This window comes from Anomaloglossus baeobatrachus, chromosome 5 (assembly GCF_048569485.1).
Source record: "Anomaloglossus baeobatrachus isolate aAnoBae1 chromosome 5, aAnoBae1.hap1, whole genome shotgun sequence".
Taxonomy (NCBI): Eukaryota; Metazoa; Chordata; class Amphibia; order Anura; family Aromobatidae; genus Anomaloglossus; species Anomaloglossus baeobatrachus.
The window spans coordinates 598,313,520-598,337,668 of record NC_134357.1 but is presented as its reverse complement, the minus strand read 5'-3'; the positions used below and the strand labels follow the sequence as shown (position 1 = coordinate 598,337,668).

General features: G+C 49.0%; 1 protein-coding gene across 1 annotated transcript in view; it reads left to right on the top strand.

The window, feature by feature from the left end:
• The window catches only part of SCPEP1 (serine carboxypeptidase 1), a 50,618-nt gene that overhangs the window by 18,003 nt on the left and 8,466 nt on the right, over positions 1-24,149 (top strand). The window contains exons 3-5 of the mRNA XM_075351533.1: positions 2,335-2,424; positions 2,553-2,708; positions 2,959-3,033. Coding sequence (XP_075207648.1) covers positions 2,335-2,424; positions 2,553-2,708; positions 2,959-3,033 — 321 coding nt within the window. The remainder of the gene's footprint in view (positions 1-2,334; positions 2,425-2,552; positions 2,709-2,958; positions 3,034-24,149) is intronic.

Below are 24,149 nucleotides of genomic sequence, written 5' to 3'. Positions count from 1 at the left end.
TTTCTTTCTTACCCTCCTTTGGGCTCCCCGTCTTTCTTTCTTACCCTCCTTTGGGCTCCCCGTCTTTCTTTCTTACCCTCCTTTGGGCTCCCCTTCTTTCTTTCTTACCCTCCTTTGGGCTCCCCGTCTTTCTTTCTTACCCTCCTTTGGGCTCCCCGTCTTTCTTTCTTACCCTCCTTTGGGCTCCCCGTCTTTCTTTCTTACCCTCCTTTGGGCTTCACCGTCTTTCTTTCTTACCCTCCTTTGGGCTCCCCGTCTTTCTTTCTTACCCTCCTTTGGGCTCCCCGTCTTTCTTTCTTACCCTCCTTTGGGCTTCACCATCTTTCTTTCTTACCCTCCTTTGGGCTCCCCGTCTTTCTTTCTTACCCTCCTTTGGGCTCCCCGTCTTTCTTTCTTACCCTCCTTTGGGCTCCCCGTCTTTCTTTCTTACCCTCCTTTGGGCTTCACCATCTTTCTTTCTTACCCTCCTTTGGGCTCCCCGTCTTTCTTTCTTACCCTCCTTTGGGCTTCACCGTCTTTCTTTCTTACCCTCCTTTGGGCTCCCCGTCTTTCTTTCTTACCCTCCTTTGGGCTCCCCGTCTTTCTTTCTTACCCTCCTTTGGGCTCCCCGTCTTTCTTTCTTACCCTCCTTTGGGCTCCCCTTCTTTCTTTCTTACCCTCCTTTGGGCTCCCCGTCTTTCTTTCTTACCCTCCTTTGGGCTCCCCGTCTTTCTTTCTTACCCTCCTTTGGGCTCCCCGTCTTTCTTTCTTACCCTCCTTTGGGCTCCCCGTCTTTCTTTCTTACCCTCCTTTGGGCTCCCCGTCTTTCTTTCTTACCCTCCTTTGGGCTCCCCGTCTTTCTTTCTTACCCTCCTTTGGGCTCCCCGTCTTTCTTTCTTACCCTCCTTTGGGCTCCCCGTCTTTCTTTCTTACCCTCCTTTGGGCTCACCGTCTTTCTTTCTTACCCTCCTTTGGGCTTCACCGTCTTTCTTTCTTACCCTCCTTTGGGCTTCACCGTCTTTCTTTCTTACCCTCCTTTGGGCTCCCCGTCTTTCTTTCTTACCCTCCTTTGGGCTCCCCGTCTTTCTTTCTTACCCTCCTTTGGGCTCCCCGTCTTTCTTTCTTACCCTCCTTTGGGCTCCCCGTCTTTCTTTCTTTCCCTCCTTTGGGCCCCCCTCTTTCTTTCCCTCCTTTGGGCTCCCCGTCTTTCTTTCTTACCCTCCTTTTGGGCTTCACCATCTTTCTTTCTTACCCTCCTTTGGGCTCCCCGTCTTTCTTTCTTACCCTCCTTTGGGCTTCACCGTCTTTCTTTCTTACCCTCCTTTGGGCTCCCCGTCTTTCTTTCTTACCCTCCTTTGGGCTCCCCGTCTTTCTTTCTTACCCTCCTTTGGGCTCCCCGTCTTTCTTTCTTACCCTCCTTTGGGCTCCCCTTCTTTCTTTCTTACCCTCCTTTGGGCTCCCCGTCTTTCTTTCTTACCCTCCTTTGGGCTCCCCGTCTTTCTTTCTTACCCTCCTTTGGGCTCCCCGTCTTTCTTTCTTACCCTCCTTTGGGCTCCCCGTCTTTCTTTCTTACCCTCCTTTGGGCTCACCGTCTTTCTTTCTTACCCTCCTTTGGGCTTCACCGTCTTTCTTTCTTACCCTCCTTTGGGCTTCACCGTCTTTCTTTCTTACCCTCCTTTGGGCTCCCCGTCTTTCTTTCTTACCCTCCTTTGGGCTCCCCGTCTTTCTTTCTTACCCTCCTTTGGGCTCCCCGTCTTTCTTTCTTACCCTCCTTTGGGCTCCCCGTCTTTCTTTCTTTCCCTCCTTTGGGCCCCCCTCTTTCTTTCCCTCCTTTTGGGCTCCCCGTCTTTCTTTCTTACCCTCCTTTTGGGCTCCCCGTCTTTCTTTCTTACCCTCCTTTGGGCTTCACCGTCTTTCTTTCTTACCCTCCTTTGGGCTCCCCGTCTTTCTTTCTTACCCTCCTTTGGGCCCCCCTCTTTCTTTCCCTCCTTTGGGCTCCCCGTCTTTCTTTCTTTCCCTCCTTTGGGCCCCCCTCTTTCTTTCCCTTCTTTGGGCTCCCGCTCTTTCTTTCCCTCATTTGGCCCCTCAGATTTTTCTTTCCCTCCTTTGGACTCTTTCTCTTTCTTTCCCTCCTTTTGCCCCTTGGGCTCCTCTCTTTTCCTCCTTTGGACTTCCTCTCTTTCTTTCCTTCCTTTTGGCCCCTTGGGCTTCTCTCTTTCCCTCCTTTGGCCCCTCGGGCTCCTCTCTTTCCCTCCTCTGTCTCTTCCCCCCGCTGGGCTGTCCCACATCTTATTTCATTGGTCTGTGTGAGATGTCCTCACGTTGTCCTCTCCTCTTCCTCCTGTCACTCATCAGGGCGGTCCTGGGGCTTCTGGATGTGGTTTTGGAAACTTTGAAGAGATTGGTCCCCGGGACACAAATCTGTGCCCCAGGAATAGCAGCTGGGTGAGTACGTCATTACTGTGTCTGCAGGAGGCGCCCCAACCTTACCAAAGACCAAAGGAGGATCGCAAGGATCACCTCCAGAGCTGCGCTCACTGTTCTGCTGTTACATTGTGTCTTATCCTCTGCAGGATCGGGTGGCCAGTCTGCTGTTTGTAGACAACCCTGTGGGGAGCGGGTACAGTTACACCACGGACAGTGCAGCGTTTGCCAGGGACGTGGACACAGTGGCCAGTGACATGATGGTCCTCCTTGATGTTGTTTTCAAGTCTAAGCCAGAATTTCAGGTGAGTGCAGGACAGTGTATGTGTGACCGCGCACGCCCAACATGGTACTATCCGCGCACGCCCAAGATGGTACTATCCGCGCACGCCCAAGATGGTACTCCCCGCGCGCGCCCAAGACTGTTCTCCCGCACACGCCCAACATGGTACAATCCACGCATGCCCAACATGGTACTCCCCGCGCACGCCCAAGCCTGTTCTCCCCGCGCGCGCCAAAGACGGCGACGTGTAATTTGTTGACTGCTTTTTGCAGAAAATCCCATTCTACATCTTCTCAGAGTCTTATGGAGGCAAAATGGCAGCAGCCATTGCTCTGGTGCTGCAAAAGGTAAGTGATCTCTCCTGATTTCAGTCTCTTCTCTCCTCCTCCTCCTGATGTCACTGTCTCTTTGTGTAGCTGATGATGTCACTGTCTCTTCTCCTTTGTAGCTGATGATGTCACTGTCTCTTCTTCTTTGTAGCTGATGATGTCACTGTCTCTTCTTCTTTGTAGCTGATGATGTCACTGTCTCTTCTTTGTAGCTGATGTCACTTTCTCTTCTCCTTTGTTGCTGATGATGTCACTGTCTCTTCTCCTTTGTAGCTGATGATGTCACTGTCTCTTCTTCTTTGTAGCTGATGATGTCACTGTCTCTTCCTCTTTGTAGCTGATGATGTCACTGTCTCTTCTTCTTTGTAGCTGATGTCACTGTCTCTTCTTTGTGTAGCTGATGTCACTGTCTCTTCTCCTTTGTTGCTGATGATGTCACTGTCTCTTCTTCTTTGTAGCTGATGATGTCACTGTCTCTTCTTCTTTGTTGCTGATGATGTCACTGTCTCTTCTTTGTAGCTGATGATGTCACTGTCTCCTCTCCTTTGTAGCTGATGATGTCACTGTCCCTTCTTTGTGTAGCTGATGTCACTGTCTCTTCTCCTTTGTAGCTGATGATGTCACTGTCTCTTCTTCTTTGTAGCTGATGATGTCACTGTCTCTTCTTCTTTGTAGCTGATGTCACTGTCTCTTCTCCTTTGTAGCTGATGATGTCACTGTCCCTTCTTTGTGTAGCTGATGTCACTGTCTCTTCTTTGTAGCTGATGTCACTGTCTCTTCTTTGTAGCTGATGATGTCACTTTCTCTTCTCCTTTTGTAGCTGATGTCACTTTCTCTTCTCCTTTGTAGCTGATGATGTCACTGTCTCTTCTCCTTTGTAGCTGATGATGTCACTGTCTCTTCTTTGTGTAGCTGATGTCACTTTCTCTTCTCCTTTGTTGCTGATGATGTCACTGTCTCTTCTCCTTTGTTGCTGATGATGTCACTGTCTCTTCTTTGTGTAGCTGATGTCACTGTCTCTTCTCCTTTGTAGCTGAAGATGTCACTGTCTCTTCTTTGTGTAGCTGATGTCACTGTCTCTTCTCCTTTGTTGCTGATGATGTCACTGTCTCTTCTCCTTTGTAGCTGATGATGTCACTGTCTCTTCTCCTTTGTAGCTGATGATGTCACTGTCTCTTCTCCTTTGTAGCTGATGATGTCACTGTCTCTTCTCCTTTGTAGCTGATGATGTCACTGTCTCTTCTCCTTTGTAGCTGATGATGTCACTGTCTCTTCTCCTTTGTTGCTGATGATGTCACTGTCTCTTTTCCTTTGTAGCTGATGATGTCACTGTCTCTTCTTTGTGTAGCTGATGTCACTGTCTCTTCTCCTTTGTTGCTGATGATGTCACTGTCTCTTCTTTGTGTAGCTGATGTCACTGTCTCTTCTCCTTTGTAGCTGATGATGTCACTGTCTCTTCTCCTTTGTAGCTGATGATGTCACTGTCTCTTCTCCTTTGTAGCTGATGATGTCACTGTCTCTTCTTTGTAGCTGATGATGTCACTGTCTCTTCTTCTTTGTAGCTGATGATGTCACTGTCTCTTCTCCTTTGTAGCTAATGATGTCACTGTCTCTTCTCCTTTGTAGCTGATGATGTCACTGTCTCTTCTCCTTTATAGCTGATGATGTCACTGTCTCTTCTCCTTTGTAGCTGATGTCACTGTCTCTTCTCCTTTTGTAGCTGATGATGTCACTGTCTCTTCTCCTTTGTTGCTGATGATGTCACTGTCTCTTCTCCTTTGTAGCTGATGATGTCACTGTCTCTTCTTTTGTAGCTGATGATGTCACTGTCTCTTCTCCTTTGTTGCTGATGATGTCACTTTCTCTTCTCCTTTGTAGCTGATGATGTCACTGTCTCTTCTCCTTTGTAGCTGATGATGTCACTGTCTCTTCTCCTTTGTAGCTGATGATGTCACTGTCTCTTCTCCTTTGTAGCTGATGATGTCACTGTCTCTTCCTCTTTGTAGCTGATGATGTCACTGTCTCTTCTTTGTGTAGCTGATGATGTCACTGTCCCTTCTTTGTGTAGCTGATGATGTCACTGTCTCTTCTTTGTGTAGCTGATGTCACTGTCTCTTCTCCTTTGTAGCTGATGATGTCACTGTCTCTTCTCCTTTGTAGCTGATGTCACTGTCTCTTCTCCTTTGTAGCTGATGATGTCACTGTCTCTTCTCCTTTGTAGCTGATGATGTCACTGTCTCTTCTCCTTTGTAGCTAATGATGTCACTGTCTCTTCTCCTTTGTAGCTGATGATGTCACTGTCTCTTCTCATTTGTAGCTGATGATGTCACTGTCTCTTCTCCTTTGTAGCTGATGTCACTGTCTCTTCTCCTTTTGTAGCTGATGATGTCACTGTCTCTTCTCCTTTGTTGCTGATGATGTCACTGTCTCTTCTCCTTTGTAGCTGATGATGTCACTGTCTCTTCTCCTTTGTAGCTGATGATGTCACTGTCTCTTCTCCTTTGTAGCTGATGATGTCACTGTCTCTTCCTCTTTGTAGCTGATGATGTCACTCTCTTCTTTGTGTAGCTGATGATGTCACTGTCCCTTCTTTGTGTAGCTGATGATGTCACTGTCTCTTCTCCTTTGTAGCTGATGATGTCACTGTCTCTTCTCCTTTGTAGCTGATGATGTCACTGTCTCTTCTCCTTTGTAGCTGATGATGTCACTGTCTCTTCTTTGTAGCTGATGATGTCACTGTCTCTTCTCCTTTGTAGCTGATGATGTCACTGTCTCTTCTCCTTTGTAGCTGATGATGTCACTGTCTCTTCTCCTTTGTAGCTGATGATGTCACTGTCTCTTCTCCTTTGTAGCTGATGATGTCACTGTCTCTTCTCCTTTGTAGCTAATGATGTCACTGTCTCTTCTCCTTTGTAGCTGATGATGTCACTGTCTCTTCTCATTTGTAGCTGATGATGTCACTGTCTCTTCTCCTTTGTAGCTGATGTCACTGTCTCTTCTCCTTTTGTAGCTGATGATGTCACTGTCTCTTCTCCTTTGTTGCTGATGATGTCACTGTCTCTTCTCCTTTGTAGCTGATGATGTCACTGTCTCTTCTCCTTTTGTAGCTGATGATGTCACTGTCTCTTCTCCTTTGTTGCTGATGATGTCACTTTCTCTTCTACTTTGTAGCTGATGATGTCACTGTCTCTTCTCCTTTGTAGCTGATGATGTCACTGTCTCTTCTCCTTTGTAGCTGATGATGTCACTGTCTCTTCTCCTTTGTAGCTGATGATGTCACTGTCTCTCCTTTGTAGCTGATGATGTCACTGTCTCTTCTCCTTTGTAGCTGATGATGTCACTGTCTCTTCCTCTTTGTAGCTGATGATGTCACTGTCTCTTCTTTGTGTAGCTGATGATGTCACTGTCTCTTCTTTGTGTAGCTGATGTCACTGTCTCTTCTCCTTTGTAGCTGATGATGTCACTGTCTCTTCTCCTTTGTAGCTGATGTCACTGTCTCTTCTCCTTTGTAGCTGATGATGTCACTGTCTCTTCTCCTTTGTAGCTGATGATGTCACTGTCTCTTCTCCTTTTGTAGCTGATGTCACTGTCTCTTCTCCTTTGTAGCTGATGATGTCACTGTCTCTTCTCCTTTGTAGCTGATGATGTCACTGTCTCTTCCTCTTTGTAGCTGATGATGTCACTCTCTTCTTTGTGTAGCTGATGATGTCACTGTCCCTTCTTTGTGTAGCTGATGATGTCACTGTCTCTTCTTTGTGTAGCTGATGATGTCACTGTCTCTTCTTTGTGTAGCTGATGTCACTGTCTCTTCTCCTTTGTAGCTGATGATGTCACTGTCTCTTCTCCTTTGTAGCTGATGTCACTGTCTCTTCTCCTTTGTAGCTGATGATGTCACTGTCTCTTCTCCTTTGTAGCTGATGATGTCACTGTCTCTTCTCCTTTGTAGCTGATGATGTCACTGTCTCTTCTCCTTTGTAGCTGATGATGTCACTGTCTCTTCCTCTTTGTAGCTGATGATGTCACTCTCTTCTTTGTGTAGCTGAGGATGTCACTGTCCCTTCTTTGTGTAGCTGATGATGTCACTGTCTCTTCTTTGTGTAGCTGATGATGTCACTGTCTCTTCTTTGTGTAGCTGATGTCACTGTCTCTTCTCCTTCGTAGCTGATGATGTCACTGTCTCTTCCTCTTTGTAGCTGATGATGTCACTGTCTCTTCTTTGTGTAGCTGATGATGTCACTGTCCCTTCTTTGTGTAGCTGATGATGTCACTGTCTCTTCTCCTTTGTAGCTGATGATGTCACTGTCTCTTCTCCTTTGTTGCTGATGATGTCACTTTCTCTTCTCATTTGTAGCTGATGATGTCACTGTCCCTTCTTTGTGTAGCTGATGATGTCACTGTCTCTTCTCCTTTGTAGCTGATGATGTCACTGTCTCTCCTTTGTAGCTGATGATGTCACTGTCTCTTCCTCTTTGTAGCTGATGATGTCACTGTCTCTTCTCCTTTGTAGCTGATGATGTCACTGTCCCTTCTTTGTGTAGCTGATGATGTCACTGTCTCTTCTCCTTTGTAGCTGATGATGTCACTGTCTCTCCTTTGTAGCTGATGATGTCACTGTCTCTTCCTCTTTGTAGCTGATGATGTCACTGTCTCTCCTTTGTAGCTGATGATCTCACTGTCTCTTCTTTGTGTAGCTGATGATGTCACTGTCCCTTCTTTGTGTAGCTGATGATGTCACTGTCTCTTCTCCTTTGTAGCTGATGATGTCACTGTCTCTTCTCCTTTGTAGCTGATGATGTCACTGTCTCTTCTCCTTTGTAGCTGATGATGTCACTGTCTCTTCCTCTTTGTAGCTGATGATGTCACTGTCTCTTCTTTGTGTAGCTGATGATGTCACTGTCTCTTCCTCTTTGTAGCTGATGATGTCACTGTCTCTTCTTTGTGTAGCTGATGATGTCACTGTCTCTTCTTTGTGTAGCTGATGATGTCACTGTCCCTTCTTTGTGTAGCTGATGATGTCACTGTCTCTTCTCCTTTGTAGCTGATGATGTCACTGTCTCTCCTTTGTAGCTGATGATGTCACTGTCTCTTCCTCTTTGTAGCTGATGATGTCACTGTCTCTCCTTTGTAGCTGATGATCTCACTGTCTCTTCTTTGTGTAGCTGATGATGTCACTGTCCCTTCTTTGTGTAGCTGATGATGTCACTGTCTCTTCTCCTTTGTAGCTGATGATGTCACTGTCTCTCCTTTGTAGCTGATGATGTCACTGTCTCTTCCTCTTTGTAGCTGATGATGTCACTGTCTCTCCTTTGTAGCTGATGATCTCACTGTCTCTTCTTTGTGTAGCTGATGATGTCACTGTCCCTTCTTTGTGTAGCTGATGATGTCACTGTCCCTTCTTTGTGTAGCTGATGATGTCACTGTCTCTCCTTTGTAGCTGATGATGTCACTGTCTCTTCTCCTTTGTAGCTGATGATGTCACTGTCTCTTCCTCTTTGTAGCTGATGATGTCACTGTCTCTTCTTTGTGTAGCTGATGATGTCACTGTCTCTTCTTTGTGTAGCTGATGTCACTGTCTCTTCTCCTTTGTAGCTGATGATGTCACTGTCTCTTCTTCTTTGTAGCTGATGTCACTGTCTCTTCTCCTTTGTAGCTGATGATGTCACTGTCCCTTCTTTGTGTAGCTGATGTCACTGTCTCTTCTCCTTTGTAGCTGATGATGTCACTGTCTCTTCTCCTTTGTAGCTGATGATGTCACTGTCTCTTCCTCTTTGTAGCTGATGATGTCACTCTCTTCTTTGTGTAGCTGATGATGTCACTGTCCCTTCTTTGTGTAGCTGATGATGTCACTGTCTCTTCTTTGTGTAGCTGATGATGTCACTGTCTCTTCTTTGTGTAGCTGATGTCACTGTCTCTTCTCCTTTGTAGCTGATGATGTCACTGTCTCTTCTCCTTTGTAGCTGATGTCACTGTCTCTTCTCCTTTGTAGCTGATGATGTCACTGTCTCTTCTCCTTTGTAGCTGATGATGTCACTGTCTCTTCTCCTTTGTAGCTGATGATGTCACTGTCTCTTCTCCTTTGTAGCTGATGATGTCACTGTCTCTTCCTCTTTGTAGCTGATGATGTCACTCTCTTCTTTGTGTAGCTGAGGATGTCACTGTCCCTTCTTTGTGTAGCTGATGATGTCACTGTCTCTTCTTTGTGTAGCTGATGATGTCACTGTCTCTTCTTTGTGTAGCTGATGTCACTGTCTCTTCTCCTTCGTAGCTGATGATGTCACTGTCTCTTCCTCTTTGTAGCTGATGATGTCACTGTCTCTTCTTTGTGTAGCTGATGATGTCACTGTCCCTTCTTTGTGTAGCTGATGATGTCACTGTCTCTTCTCCTTTGTAGCTGATGATGTCACTGTCTCTTCTCCTTTGTTGCTGATGATGTCACTTTCTCTTCTCATTTGTAGCTGATGATGTCACTGTCCCTTCTTTGTGTAGCTGATGATGTCACTGTCTCTTCTCCTTTGTAGCTGATGATGTCACTGTCTCTCCTTTGTAGCTGATGATGTCACTGTCTCTTCCTCTTTGTAGCTGATGATGTCACTGTCTCTTCTCCTTTGTAGCTGATGATGTCACTGTCCCTTCTTTGTGTAGCTGATGATGTCACTGTCTCTTCTCCTTTGTAGCTGATGATGTCACTGTCTCTCCTTTGTAGCTGATGATGTCACTGTCTCTTCCTCTTTGTAGCTGATGATGTCACTGTCTCTCCTTTGTAGCTGATGATCTCACTGTCTCTTCTTTGTGTAGCTGATGATGTCACTGTCCCTTCTTTGTGTAGCTGATGATGTCACTGTCTCTTCTCCTTTGTAGCTGATGATGTCACTGTCTCTTCTCCTTTGTAGCTGATGATGTCACTGTCTCTTCTCCTTTGTAGCTGATGATGTCACTGTCTCTTCCTCTTTGTAGCTGATGATGTCACTGTCTCTTCTTTGTGTAGCTGATGATGTCACTGTCTCTTCCTCTTTGTAGCTGATGATGTCACTGTCTCTTCTTTGTGTAGCTGATGATGTCACTGTCTCTTCTTTGTGTAGCTGATGATGTCACTGTCCCTTCTTTGTGTAGCTGATGATGTCACTGTCTCTTCTCCTTTGTAGCTGATGATGTCACTGTCTCTCCTTTGTAGCTGATGATGTCACTGTCTCTTCCTCTTTGTAGCTGATGATGTCACTGTCTCTCCTTTGTAGCTGATGATCTCACTGTCTCTTCTTTGTGTAGCTGATGATGTCACTGTCCCTTCTTTGTGTAGCTGATGATGTCACTGTCTCTTCTCCTTTGTAGCTGATGATGTCACTGTCTCTCCTTTGTAGCTGATGATGTCACTGTCTCTTCCTCTTTGTAGCTGATGATGTCACTGTCTCTCCTTTGTAGCTGATGATCTCACTGTCTCTTCTTTGTGTAGCTGATGATGTCACTGTCCCTTCTTTGTGTAGCTGATGATGTCACTGTCCCTTCTTTGTGTAGCTGATGATGTCACTGTCTCTCCTTTGTAGCTGATGATGTCACTGTCTCTTCTCCTTTGTAGCTGATGATGTCACTGTCTCTTCCTCTTTGTAGCTGATGATGTCACTGTCTCTTCTTTGTGTAGCTGATGATGTCACTGTCTCTTCTTTGTGTAGCTGATGTCACTGTCTCTTCTCCTTTGTAGCTGATGATGTCACTGTCTCTTCTCCTTTGTAGCTGATGTCACTGTCTCTTCTCCTTTGTAGCTGATGATGTCACTGTCTCTTCTCCTTTGTAGCTGATGATGTCACTGTCTCTTCTCCTTTTGTAGCTGATGTCACTGTCTCTTCTCCTTTGTAGCTGATGATGTCACTGTCTCTTCTCCTTTGTAGCTGATGATGTCACTGTCTCTTCCTCTTTGTAGCTGATGATGTCACTCTCTTCTTTGTGTAGCTGATGATGTCACTGTCCCTTCTTTGTGTAGCTGATGATGTCACTGTCTCTTCTTTGTGTAGCTGATGATGTCACTGTCTCTTCTTTGTGTAGCTGATGTCACTGTCTCTTCTCCTTTGTAGCTGATGATGTCACTGTCTCTTCTCCTTTGTAGCTGATGTCACTGTCTCTTCTCCTTTGTAGCTGATGATGTCACTGTCTCTTCTCCTTTGTAGCTGATGATGTCACTGTCTCTTCTCCTTTTGTAGCTGATGTCACTGTCTCTTCTCCTTTGTAGCTGATGATGTCACTGTCTCTTCTCCTTTGTAGCTGATGATGTCACTGTCTCTTCTCCTTTGTAGCTGATGATGTCACTGTCTCTTCCTCTTTGTAGCTGATGATGTCACTGTCTCTCCTTTGTAGCTGATGATGTCACTGTCTCTTCCTCTTTGTAGCTGATGATGTCACTGTCTCTCCTTTGTAGCTGATGATCTCACTGTCTCTTCTTTGTGTAGCTGATGATGTCACTGTCCCTTCTTTGTGTAGCTGATGATGTCACTGTCTCTTCTCCTTTGTAGCTGATGATGTCACTGTCCCTTCTTTGTGTAGCTGATGATGTCACTGTCTCTCCTTTGTAGCTGATGATGTCACTGTCTCTTCTCCTTTGTAGCTGATGATGTCACTGTCTCTTCCTCTTTGTAGCTGATGATGTCACTGTCTCTTCTTTGTGTAGCTGATGATGTCACTGTCTCTTCTTTGTGTAGCTGATGTCACTGTCTCTTCTCCTTTGTAGCTGATGATGTCACTGTCTCTTCTCCTTTGTAGCTGATGTCACTGTCTCTTCTCCTTTGTAGCTGATGATGTCACTGTCTCTTCTCCTTTGTAGCTGATGATGTCACTGTCTCTTCTCCTTTTGTAGCTGATGTCACTGTCTCTTCTCCTTTGTAGCTGATGATGTCACTGTCTCTTCTCCTTTGTAGCTGATGATGTCACTGTCTCTTCCTCTTTGTAGCTGATGATGTCACTCTCTTCTTTGTGTAGCTGATGATGTCACTGTCCCTTCTTTGTGTAGCTGATGATGTCACTGTCTCTTCTTTGTGTAGCTGATGATGTCACTGTCTCTTCTTTGTGTAGCTGATGTCACTGTCTCTTCTCCTTTGTAGCTGATGATGTCTGTGAGGCAAACCCTGGGATATGAAGATGAATTATGACTTCCAGTCATAATCGCTCTCATCACTCCATGGCAGTGCCCCCTCCCTTCTTGTTCTCAGATGTCCAGCATCTGTGAAGGTGTCACATCCTAGCAACACATCCCATGGCCATCTCCTGTGATATGGAGATTAGGTGATGTGGGAACAATGGACACAGGATGACTCCCTGCCGTGACCCTGTAGTAGGGGCTGCTATCTAGTTAGCAAGCTTGGAAGTATCCAGACAGGACGACTCCAGTAAAAAATGGTTCATATCTCGCAAGCCATATTTCCGATAAATATGGCAACCATAAAAATGGTGTCTCCGCATGCGGACGATGCTGGCACACCCTTTTTATGGGAGCAGGACCTGGGGAAATACCCCAGGCGTGATATCAGCCAATGGGGAACTAGTAGACAAGTCATGAGTCCTCTCGTTCTGTAGCTAAATTCATAGCTGTCACAATGAGAGCGTCGGCGTCCGCCTACGACGCTCCCAGGCCAAGTTATGGCCATATTCCATGTTGTGGATTTTGTCCATAACTCCAGCCAGGGGTGGAGCAGTGCTCCCTCTGAGGTCACTAAGGTAGGAGGGGACCTGGATTTGCCCAGGTTGATAACCCTACTTCGGCCATTTTCCAGTGTTCTTCTGCTCGGGGGCCTGGTTGGGAAAGACCTGTGAGGGAGTTCCTGGAAACCTGGTCTACAGCGCCCCCCTGTGGCCAGACGCACAAGGTAACTGCTGGAACTGTGTATGCCTGTTTGTAACCCATGCTTTGATTGTAACTGTACTCTGACATATGTATATTCTGTAGATTCCCTATTGTATATATTGTAGTTTCTAGTGTGCTTTAGGCTGATTAAATTATATAATTAATCTTGGGCTGTTCTGTTATCTCGATCTTGAATCCCACGTCTGTGTGTTCGGCTAATAGTTACCGTGAAGCGGTTGGTGGCAGCGAGTTGTGCCAAGGATTATTGTGGGGAGGCCAGTGAGATTCGGGGAGGTTTTATATATTCCGCCCGCGGAGGTCGGGGGAATATATACCCTACTCTCACCGGGGACCCTTCAATAATCGGCATAAGTAGTATAGCGGCCTCCTTGCTTATTGTCGGGCAATTCCATAATTGGCCTGACTATAAGAGGGGCGCTAGAGAGCGCGTCACGTGCTCTGTCTGTCGGTCGGGAGGTATAAAGGAGGGGTGACCCCCACTTGTTACCCCCCGATTGTGACGTACTGGTAGCCAGCGCGGGGGATTTCTGAGTGACCCCCCCGGTGGTTCGTGACATATTGGTGGCAGCGGTGGGATCGAGATAATAGTGTGTGTGAGTGTGAGACCCATACTCCCAGACACTAAAGACTGCCTGCAGCAGCTGTGGCTGCTGGGGTCTTCAGACTAGCTCAACACTAGAGTGTCAGAGTGCAGATACTGTAAGGTGTGTGGAGGCATCAGGTGTCAGTTCTGTGTCAGTGACCAAAAGTCTGCAAGAATGGCTGAGAGCACCAGGAGCAGAGCTAGGCAACTGGCCAATGCTAAAGCAGGAGCCGAAGAGAGGGAGGACGGTGCTGTGGACAGTAATGAGGAGGTTGCCCACGAGTCCTCCAGGAGCTCGACGCCAGAAAACCGTTCTGCAGAGGACAGCGCACAACCTGGCAATTATGGACAAGATGAGGAGCAGCTCACCCAAGGGTCCTCAACGAGCCAGATGCCAGCCCTCCGCTCTGCAATGGACAGTGAATCACCTGGCTCTGCAGCGTGCCGCAGATCACCACTTGCCAATCCCTCCGGCCTGAGAGGTGCAGAGGCCCTCCTTCAAGCTGCCTTGGCCAGGCTTATGGCTGGAGACCGGGATACCTACGAGATACTCATGGCCGAGCGTGGGCGACAGGCAGCGCGTGACGCTGAGGCTGCGGAGCGGCAAGCAGCGCGTGACGCTGAGGCTGCGGAACGGCAAGCAGCGAGTGAGGCTGCGGAGCGGCAGGCAGCGCGTGAAGAGCGAGAGCGACAGGCAGACCGTGACTACCAGCTGCAGCTAGCTCAGCTCCGGCCCTCATCAGCCACATGTGACCTTCAAAACACCAAACTTCCAAAGGTCCGTGTTGAGGACTTCCCAGTGCTGGAGAAGGATGGAGACTTGGACTCTTTCCTGACTGCTTTTGAACGGACTTGCTTGCAGCACCATCTGGACAAGGATCAGTGGGCCAAATACCTGACCCCCCGTCTAAGGGGTAAGGCCCTGGATATCCTTGGGGACTTGCCTGCTGAGGCAGATCAGGGCTACGACACCATCAAGCGGGCCCTGATCCAACAGTACAACCTCACTCCAGAGTCCTACCGCAAGAAGTTCCGGACCCTGCAAAAGGGACCAAAGGACTCCTGGGCTGACCACCGGCGGGCACTTGCCCGAGCTGCCGACCACTGGACCCAAGGCCTGCAGCTTTCCACCGGACCGGAGATCCTGGACTTGTTCATCACGGAGCAACTCTTGTGGAACTGCCCTGAGGATCTCCGCCAGTTCATCCGAGACCAGAAGCCAAAGGGGTCCACGGCTACAGCTGCCCTGGCCGATGACTACACCAACAATCGGGCTCCTGAGGCCAGGAGAGCAGCCACCAGCAGCACCTGGAGAGGGGGTAAGATGAACTCTGCGACTGCCCCACCTGCCCCTAGACTGCAGGGGGTGTCCCCCTCAACTCCCCTCTCCAGGCCCGTGGCAGAACCAAGACGGTGCCACCAGTGCAACCTACCTGGACACTTCAAGGCCATGTGCCCTCAGCGTCCCAAGGCCCCGGCTCCGTCCCAAGGGCCGCCCAAGGTGTATTGTGTGGGTGGGGGTGGTGGTAGGTCCCTGGACAGCTTCCAACCTGTCACCGTCGGCCGGTCTGTGACCATAGGACTGCGAGACAGCGCCTCGGAGGTGACTCTGGTGCGGCCTGACATGGTGTCCCCCCAAGACTTGATCCCGGGAAAAACCCTCGCTGTCTCCGGGATTGGAGGCATTGACCCGGCGCTGCCTGTTGCTGACATTTATGTGGACTGGGGCGCAGGGCGAGGGGTGAGGGAGGTGGGGGTAACTGATCGGATCCCTGCAAACGTGCTACTTGGGACAGATTTGGGGCAGATAACCTCCCAGTTTGGGCCCCCCCCAAGGGCTGAACCTTCAGCCAGTACGGACATGACTCCTGACAATGTTAATGTGTTATCTATGAATGATGTAAGGGAGGAGGGAGTGAGCTCTGGGTCTTCTGCTTACACAGACACCATAGACACACACTCAGCTGCAGCTGTGACAGGGGAGGGGGTCAGAGAAAGGTGTGACAATGCCTCTACAAGTAACCAGCCAGTGAGCTGGGATCTGTTGCCCTCTGCAGGGATAAGCAGAGAGCAGGGTGCTGCAGGGGGAGGACCAGTGTGTGGGGTGGGGGCTACCACAGCAAATGTGGGGTCCCCAGAGATTTCACAGCGGGGTTCTGTTGCTGCAGGAGGGGAACAGGCAGGTGAGATTGGGGCCGGTCCAGGAGCGGAAGTGCTCCCAGGTAAGATCTCGGTGCATGGTTCCCCCACAACCGGGGTGTCAGGAAGCCAGGTAGGTCTGCCTGAACCGGCGACTTGGTCAGGAACGGAGGAGGAGCAGGCACGACCCACGGTCGCAGCGGCTGTGGCCGCTGTCACCCGCAGTGGGAGTGCTGGAAGCCAAGGGGCCTCCCGGAGGTCCGATAGCTCTTCCCCTTCTGACCAAGTGGCAGCCGAGTCAGGTGGAGGCCAGGACACAGGTCCCGGGGTACTGACTGAAGATGTGACAGTCTCGTCGATTCTGGCCACATCTAGTCAGGGGTTTCAGGCAGCGTTAGAAGCTGACGACAGCCTGAAAGCTCTTAAGGAGCAGGCGGCACAGCCTCCCTCGGACTCGGACCCGGAGCGAGTGGTCTGGGACCAAGGACGGCTGTACCGGGCCACGGTCCAGCAGGGTTCACCGGAGGCGTGGCCCAGGGACCGACAGTTGGTGGTACCCTATCCGTTCCGGACGGAGTTGTTGCGGATCGCACATGAGATTCCGATGGCCGGACACCTAGGGATCGCTAAGACCAAGGCCAGGTTAAACCAGCATTTCTACTGGCCAAAAATGGGGGCCGATGTGGCTGCCTACTGCCGTTCGTGTGAAACCTGTCAGAGAGTGGGGAAGGCGGGGCCACGCCCCAAAGCCCCACTGGTATCTCTGCCAATCATCGATGAGCCTTTCAGGAGGGTGGCTGTGGATCTGGTCGGCCCGCTGGCCATCCCCAGCAGCTCCGGGAAACGCTTCATACTGACGGTAGTGGACTATGCCACCCGGTACCCAGAAGCAGTGGCCTTGTCGTCCATTCGGGCTGACAAGGTGGCCACCGCATTGCTGGAGATTTTCTCCCGAGTGGGTTTTCCCCAGGAAATGCTCACTGACCGGGGGACCCAATTCATGTCCCAGCTGATGGAGGCCCTCTGTAAGCAAGTCCAGGTGCGACATCTGGTGGCCAGCCCGTACCATCCACAGACTAATGGCCTGTGCGAGCGGTTCAATGGCACCTTAAAGCAGATGCTTAAGATGTTGGTCGACTCCCATGGGCGTGACTGGGAGCGGTATCTCCCACACCTGTTATTTGCTTACCGGGAGGTTCCACAGGCCTCAACAGGATTCTCACCGTTTGAGCTCCTGTACGGGCGACGTGTGCGGGGCCCCCTGGCTCTGGTGAAAGAGGCTTGGGAAGGGGATTTGGCCACCCCTGGAGTGTCGGTTATCGAGTATGTCATGCGCTTCCGGGACAAAATGCAGGCCTTGACGCAACTGGTACACAACAATATGGCTCAAGCCCAGGCCGATCAGAAGCGTTGGTACGACCAGAACGCTTGTGAGAGGACCTACCAAGTGGGTCAAAAGGTGTGGGTACTGGTCCCCGTACCACAGGACAAGCTTCAGGCAGCCTGGGAAGGCCCATACCTCGTGTACCAGCAGCTCAACCCTGTGACGTACCTGGTCACCCTGGACCCTGCCCGTGGAAGGCGGAAGCCCTTCCATGTGAACATGATGAAGGCACATCATGAGCGGGAGGCATGTGCGCTCCCCGTGTGCAACCTGCCCGAGGAGGGAGAAGCGGAGACCCTCTTGGATATGCTAGCCCAGGTTAGGGCAGGCGGATCCATTGAGGATGTGGAGGTTGGCCACCAGCTCTTGGAGGACCAACGGTCCCAGCTGTGGGCCACCCTACACCCCTTCCGGGGGTTGTTTACCAACCAGCCCGGAAGGACTGACTTGGCTGTCCATCACGTGGACACTGGGGATCATCCCCCGATCCGGCGTTCAGCATATCGGGTTTCCCTGGAGGTGCAGCAACACATGCGCCAGGAGATTGACGAGATGCTGAAGCTGGGGGTGATCCAGGCATCCAACAGCGCTTGGGCCTCGCCTGTAGTCCTCGTCCCTAAGAAGGACCGAACCACTCGGTTCTGCGTGGACTACAGGGGGCTCAATGCTGTCACGGTCGCCGATGCGTACCCAATGCCACGCATCGATGACCTGCTCGATCAGTTGGCCGGGGCTCAGTACCTGACCATCATGGATCTGAGCCGGGGATATTGGCAGATCCCCCTGACTCGCAAGGCCAGGGAACGCTCTGCCTTTATTACCCCATTTGGACTGTACGAGTCCACGGTGATGCCATTCGGGATGAGGAATGCCCCTGCCACTTTCCAGCGGATGGTCAACACCCTGCTCAAGGGACTTGAAGGGTACGCGGCCGCGTACCTGGATGACATTGCCGTCTTCAGTCCCACCTGGGAAGATCACCTAGAGCATCTAGCACAGGTGCTCAGGCGGATCCACCAGGCAGGTTTGACCATCAAGCCGGGAAAGTGTCAGCTGGCCATGAGCGAGGTCCAGTACCTCGGTCACCGGGTAGGCGGGAGAACACTGAAGCCCGAGCCTGAGAAAGTGGAAGCCATCGCATCCTGGCCCACCCCCAGGACCAAGAAGCAGGTGATGTCCTTCTTGGGGACCGCTGGGTACTATAGGAGGTTTGTTCCATGCTATAGTAGCCTGGCAAAGCCCTTGACGGACCTCACCAAGAAGAAGCTGCCCTCTGCAGTCGATTGGACAATGGACTGCGAGACAGCCTTCCGGGCCCTAAAGGACGCCCTGTCCAGCCCGCCCGTGCTACAGGCAGCCGACTTCACGCGGCCGTTTGTAGTACAGACCGACGCCAGTGACTTCGGCCTCGGTGCGGTGCTCAGCCAGGTGGACTCTGCGAGCCAAGAGCACCCAGTCTTGTACCTGAGCAGGAAGCTGTTACCACGGGAAGTGGCCTATTCCACGATGGAAAAGGAGTGCCTGGCCATAGTGTGGGCCCTGCAGCGTCTGCAACCCTATCTATACGGGCGCCACTTCATCGTGGAGACGGACCACAACCCCCTCAGCTGGTTACACACTGTCTCTGGGACGAATGGGCGATTGTTGCGATGGAGCCTTGCGCTCCAGCAATACAACTTCACCATTCGCCACAAAAGGGGCCGGGACCACGGTAACGCAGACGGGCTGTCCCGACAAGGAGAGGTCGCGGACGGGCGCACGGGGGAACACCGGAGTGTGCTGCCCCCTAGCGCCCTCAAAAGGGGGGAGGTGTGAGGCAAACCCTGGGATATGAAGATGAATTATGACTTCCAGTCATAATCGCTCTCATCACTCCATGGCAGTGCCCCCTCCCTTCTTGTTCTCAGATGTCCAGCATCTGTGAAGGTGTCACATCCTAGCAACACATCCCATGGCCATCTCCTGTGATATGGAGATTAGGTGATGTGGGAACAATGGACACAGGATGACTCCCTGCCGTGACCCTGTAGTAGGGGCTGCTATCTAGTTAGCAAGCTTGGAAGTATCCAGACAGGACGACTCCAGTAAAAAATGGTTCATATCTCGCAAGCCATATTTCCGATAAATATGGCAACCATAAAAATGGTGTCTCCGCATGCGGACGATGCTGGCACACCCTTTTTATGGGAGCAGGACCTGGGGAAATACCCCAGGCGTGATATCAGCCAATGGGGAACTAGTAGACAAGTCATGAGTCCTCTCGTTCTGTAGCTAAATTCATAGCTGTCACAATGAGAGCGTCGGCGTCCGCCTACGACGCTCCCAGGCCAAGTTATGGCCATATTCCATGTTGTGGATTTTGTCCATAACTCCAGCCAGGGGTGGAGCAGTGCTCCCTCTGAGGTCACTAAGGTAGGAGGGGACCTGGATTTGCCCAGGTTGATAACCCTACTTCGGCCATTTTCCAGTGTTCTTCTGCTCGGGGGCCTGGTTGGGAAAGACCTGTGAGGGAGTTCCTGGAAACCTGGTCTACAGCGCCCCCCTGTGGCCAGACGCACAAGGTAACTGCTGGAACTGTGTATGCCTGTTTGTAACCCATGCTTTGATTGTAACTGTACTCTGACATATGTATATTCTGTAGATTCCCTATTGTATATATTGTAGTTTCTAGTGTGCTTTAGGCTGATTAAATTATATAATTAATCTTGGGCTGTTCTGTTATCTCGATCTTGAATCCCACGTCTGTGTGTTCGGCTAATAGTTACCGTGAAGCGGTTGGTGGCAGCGAGTTGTGCCAAGGATTATTGTGGGGAGGCCAGTGAGATTCGGGGAGGTTTTATATATTCCGCCCGCGGAGGTCGGGGGAATATATACCCTACTCTCACCGGGGACCCTTCAATAATCGGCATAAGTAGTATAGCGGCCTCCTTGCTTATTGTCGGGCAATTCCATAATTGGCCTGACTATAAGAGGGGCGCTAGAGAGCGCGTCACGTGCTCTGTCTGTCGGTCGGGAGGTATAAAGGAGGGGTGACCCCCACTTGTTACCCCCCGATTGTGACGTACTGGTAGCCAGCGCGGGGGATTTCTGAGTGACCCCCCCGGTGGTTCGTGACAATGTCACTGTCTCTTCTCCTTTGTAGCTGATGTCACTGTCTCTTCTCCTTTGTAGCTGATGATGTCACTGTCTCTTCTCCTTTGTAGCTGATGATGTCACTGTCTCTTCTCCTTTTGTAGCTGATGTCACTGTCTCTTCTCCTTTGTAGCTGATGATGTCACTGTCTCTTCTCCTTTGTAGCTGATGATGTCACTGTCTCTTCTCCTTTGTAGCTGATGATGTCACTGTCTCTTCCTCTTTGTAGCTGATGATGTCACTCTCTTCTTTGTGTAGCTGATGATGTCACTGTCCCTTCTTTGTGTAGCTGATGATGTCACTGTCTCTTCTTTGTGTAGCTGATGATGTCACTGTCTCTTCTTTGTGTAGCTGATGTCACTGTCTCTTCTCCTTTGTAGCTGATGATGTCACTGTCTCTTCCTCTTTGTAGCTGATGATGTCACTGTCTCTTCTTTGTGTAGCTGATGATGTCACTGTCCCTTCTTTGTGTAGCTGATGATGTCACTGTCTCTTCTCCTTTGTAGCTGATGATGTCACTGTCTCTTCTCCTTTGTTGCTGATGATGTCACTTTCTCTTCTCATTTGTAGCTGATGATGTCACTGTCCCTTCTTTGTGTAGCTGATGATGTCACTGTCTCTTCTCCTTTGTAGCTGATGATGTCACTGTCTCTCCTTTGTAGCTGATGATGTCACTGTCTCTTCCTCTTTGTAGCTGATGATGTCACTGTCTTTTCCTCTTTGTAGCTGATGATCTCACTGTCTCTTCTCCTTTGTAGCTGATGATGTCACTGTCTCTTCCTCTTTGTAGCTGATGATCTCACTGTCTCTTCTCCTTTGTAGCTGATGATGTCACTGTCCCTTCTTTGTGTAGCTGATGATGTCACTGTCTCTTCTCCTTTGTAGCTGATGATGTCACTGTCTCTCCTTTGTAGCTGATGATGTCACTGTCTCTTCCTCTTTGTAGCTGATGATGTCACTGTCTCTCCTTTGTAGCTGATGATCTCACTGTCTCTTCTTTGTGTAGCTGATGATGTCACTGTCCCTTCTTTGTGTAGCTGATGATGTCACTGTCTCTTCTCCTTTGTAGCTGATGATCTCACTGTCCCTTCTTTGTGTAGCTGATGATGTCACTGTCTCTTCTCCTTTGTAGCTGATGATGTCACTGTCTCTTCTCCTTTGTAGCTGATGATGTCACTGTCTCTTCCTCTTTGTAGCTGATGATGTCACTGTCTCTTCTTTGTGTAGCTGATGATGTCACTGTCTCTTCTTTGTGTAGCTGATGATGTCACTGTCCCTTCTTTGTGTAGCTGATGATGTCACTGTCTCTTCTCCTTTGTAGCTGATGATGTCACTGTCTCTCCTTTGTAGCTGATGATGTCACTGTCTCTTCCTCTTTGTAGCTGATGATGTCACTGTCTCTCCTTTGTAGCTGATGATCTCACTGTCTCTTCTTTGTGTAGCTGATGATGTCACTGTCCCTTCTTTGTGTAGCTGATGATGTCACTGTCTCTTCTCCTTTGTAGCTGATGATCTCACTGTCCCTTCTTTGTGTAGCTGATGATGTCACTGTCTCTTCTCCTTTGTAGCTGATGATGTCACTGTCTCTTCTCCTTTGTAGCTGATGATGTCACTGTCTCTTCTCCTTTGTAGCTGATGATGTCACTGTCTCTTCCTCTTTGTAGCTGATGATGTCACTGTCTCTTCTTTGTGTAGCTGATGATGTCACTGTCCCTTCTTTGTGTAGCTGATGATGTCACTGTCCCTTCTTTGTGTAGCTGATGATGTCACTGTCTCTTCTCCTTTGTAGCTGATGATGTCACTGTCTCTTCTCCTTTGTTGCTGATGATGTCACTTTCTCTTCTCATTTGTAGCTGATGATGTCACTGTCCCTTCTTTGTGTAGCTGATGATGTCACTGTCTCTTCTCCTTTGTAGCTGATGATGTCACTGTCTCTCCTTTGTAGCTGATGATGTCACTGTCTCTTCCTCTTTGTAGCTGATGATGTCACTGTCTCTTCTCCTTTGTAGCTGATGATGTCACTGTCCCTTCTTTGTGTAGCTGATGATGTCACTGTCTCTTCTCCTTTTGTAGCTGATGATGTCACTGTCTCTTCTCCTTTGTAGCTGATGATGTCACTGTCTCTTCTCCTTTGTAGCTGATGATGTCACTGTCTCTTCCTCTTTGTAGCTGATGATGTCACTGTCTCTTCTTTGTGTAGCTGATGATGTCACTGTCTCTTCTTTGTGTAGCTGATGATGTCACTGTCCCTTCTTTGTGTAGCTGATGATGTCACTGTCTCTTCTCCTTTGTAGCTGATGATGTCACTGTCTCTCCTTTGTAGCTGATGATGTCACTGTCTCTTCCTCTTTGTAGCTGATGATGTCACTGTCTCTCCTTTGTAGCTGATGATCTCACTGTCTCTTCTTTGTGTAGCTGATGATGTCACTGTCCCTTCTTTGTGTAGCTGATGATGTCACTGTCTCTTCTCCTTTGTAGCTGATGATCTCACTGTCCCTTCTTTGTGTAGCTGATGATGTCACTGTCTCTTCTCCTTTGTAGCTGATGATGTCACTGTCTCTTCTCCTTTGTAGCTGATGATGTCACTGTCTCTTCTCCTTTGTAGCTGATGATGTCACTGTCTCTTCCTCTTTGTAGCTGATGATGTCACTGTCTCTTCTTTGTGTAGCTGATGATGTCACTGTCCCTTCTTTGTGTAGCTGATGATGTCACTGTCCCTTCTTTGTGTAGCTGATGATGTCACTGTCTCTTCTCCTTTGTAGCTGATGATGTCACTGTCTCTTCTCCTTTGTTGCTGATGATGTCACTTTCTCTTCTCATTTGTAGCTGATGATGTCACTGTCCCTTCTTTGTGTAGCTGATGATGTCACTGTCTCTTCTCCTTTGTAGCTGATGATGTCACTGTCTCTCCTTTGTAGCTGATGATGTCACTGTCTCTTCCTCTTTGTAGCTGATGATGTCACTGTCTCTTCTCCTTTGTAGCTGATGATGTCACTGTCCCTTCTTTGTGTAGCTGATGATGTCACTGTCTCTTCTCCTTTGTAGCTGATGATGTCACTGTCTCTCCTTTGTAGCTGATGATGTCACTGTCTCTTCCTCTTTGTAGCTGATGATGTCACTGTCTCTCCTTTGTAGCTGATGATCTCACTGTCTCTTCTTTGTGTAGCTGATGATGTCACTGTCTCTTCTCCTTTGTAGCTGATGATGTCACTGTCTCTTCTTTGTGTAGCTGATGATGTCACTGTCTCTTCTTTGTGTAGCTGATGTCACTGTCTCTTCTCCTTTGTAGCTGATGATGTCACTGTCTCTTCTCCTTTGTAGCTGATGATCTCACTGTCCCTTCTTTGTGTAGCTGATGATGTCACTGTCTCTTCTCCTTTGTAGCTGATGATGTCACTGTCTCTTCTCCTTTGTAGCTGATGATGTCACTGTCTCTTCTCCTTTGTAGCTGATGATGTCACTGTCTCTTCCTCTTTGTAGCTGATGATGTCACTGTCTCTTCTTTGTGTAGCTGATGATGTCACTGTCCCTTCTTTGTGTAGCTGATGATGTCACTGTCTCTTCTCCTTTGTAGCTGATGATGTCACTGTCCCTTCTTTGTGTAGCTGATGATGTCACTGTCTCTTCTCCTTTTGTAGCTGATGATGTCACTGTCTCTTCTCCTTTGTAGCTGATGATGTCACTGTCTCTTCTCCTTTGTAGCTGATGATGTCACTGTCTCTTCTCCTTTTGTAGCTGATGATGTCACTGTCTCTTCTCCTTTTGTAGCTGATGATGTCACTGTCTCTTCTCCTTTGTAGCTGATGATGTCACTGTCTCTTCTTTGTGTAGCTGATGATGTCACTGTCTCTTCTCCTTTTGTAGCTGATGATGTCACTGTCTCTTCTCCTTTGTAGCTGATGATGTCACTGTCTCTTCTCCTTTGTAGCTGATGATGTCACTGTCTCTTCTCCTTTGTAGCTGATGATGTCACTGTCTCTTCCTCTTTGTAGCTGATGATGTCACTGTCTCTTCTCCTTTGTAGCTGATGTCACTGTCTCTTCTTTGTGTAG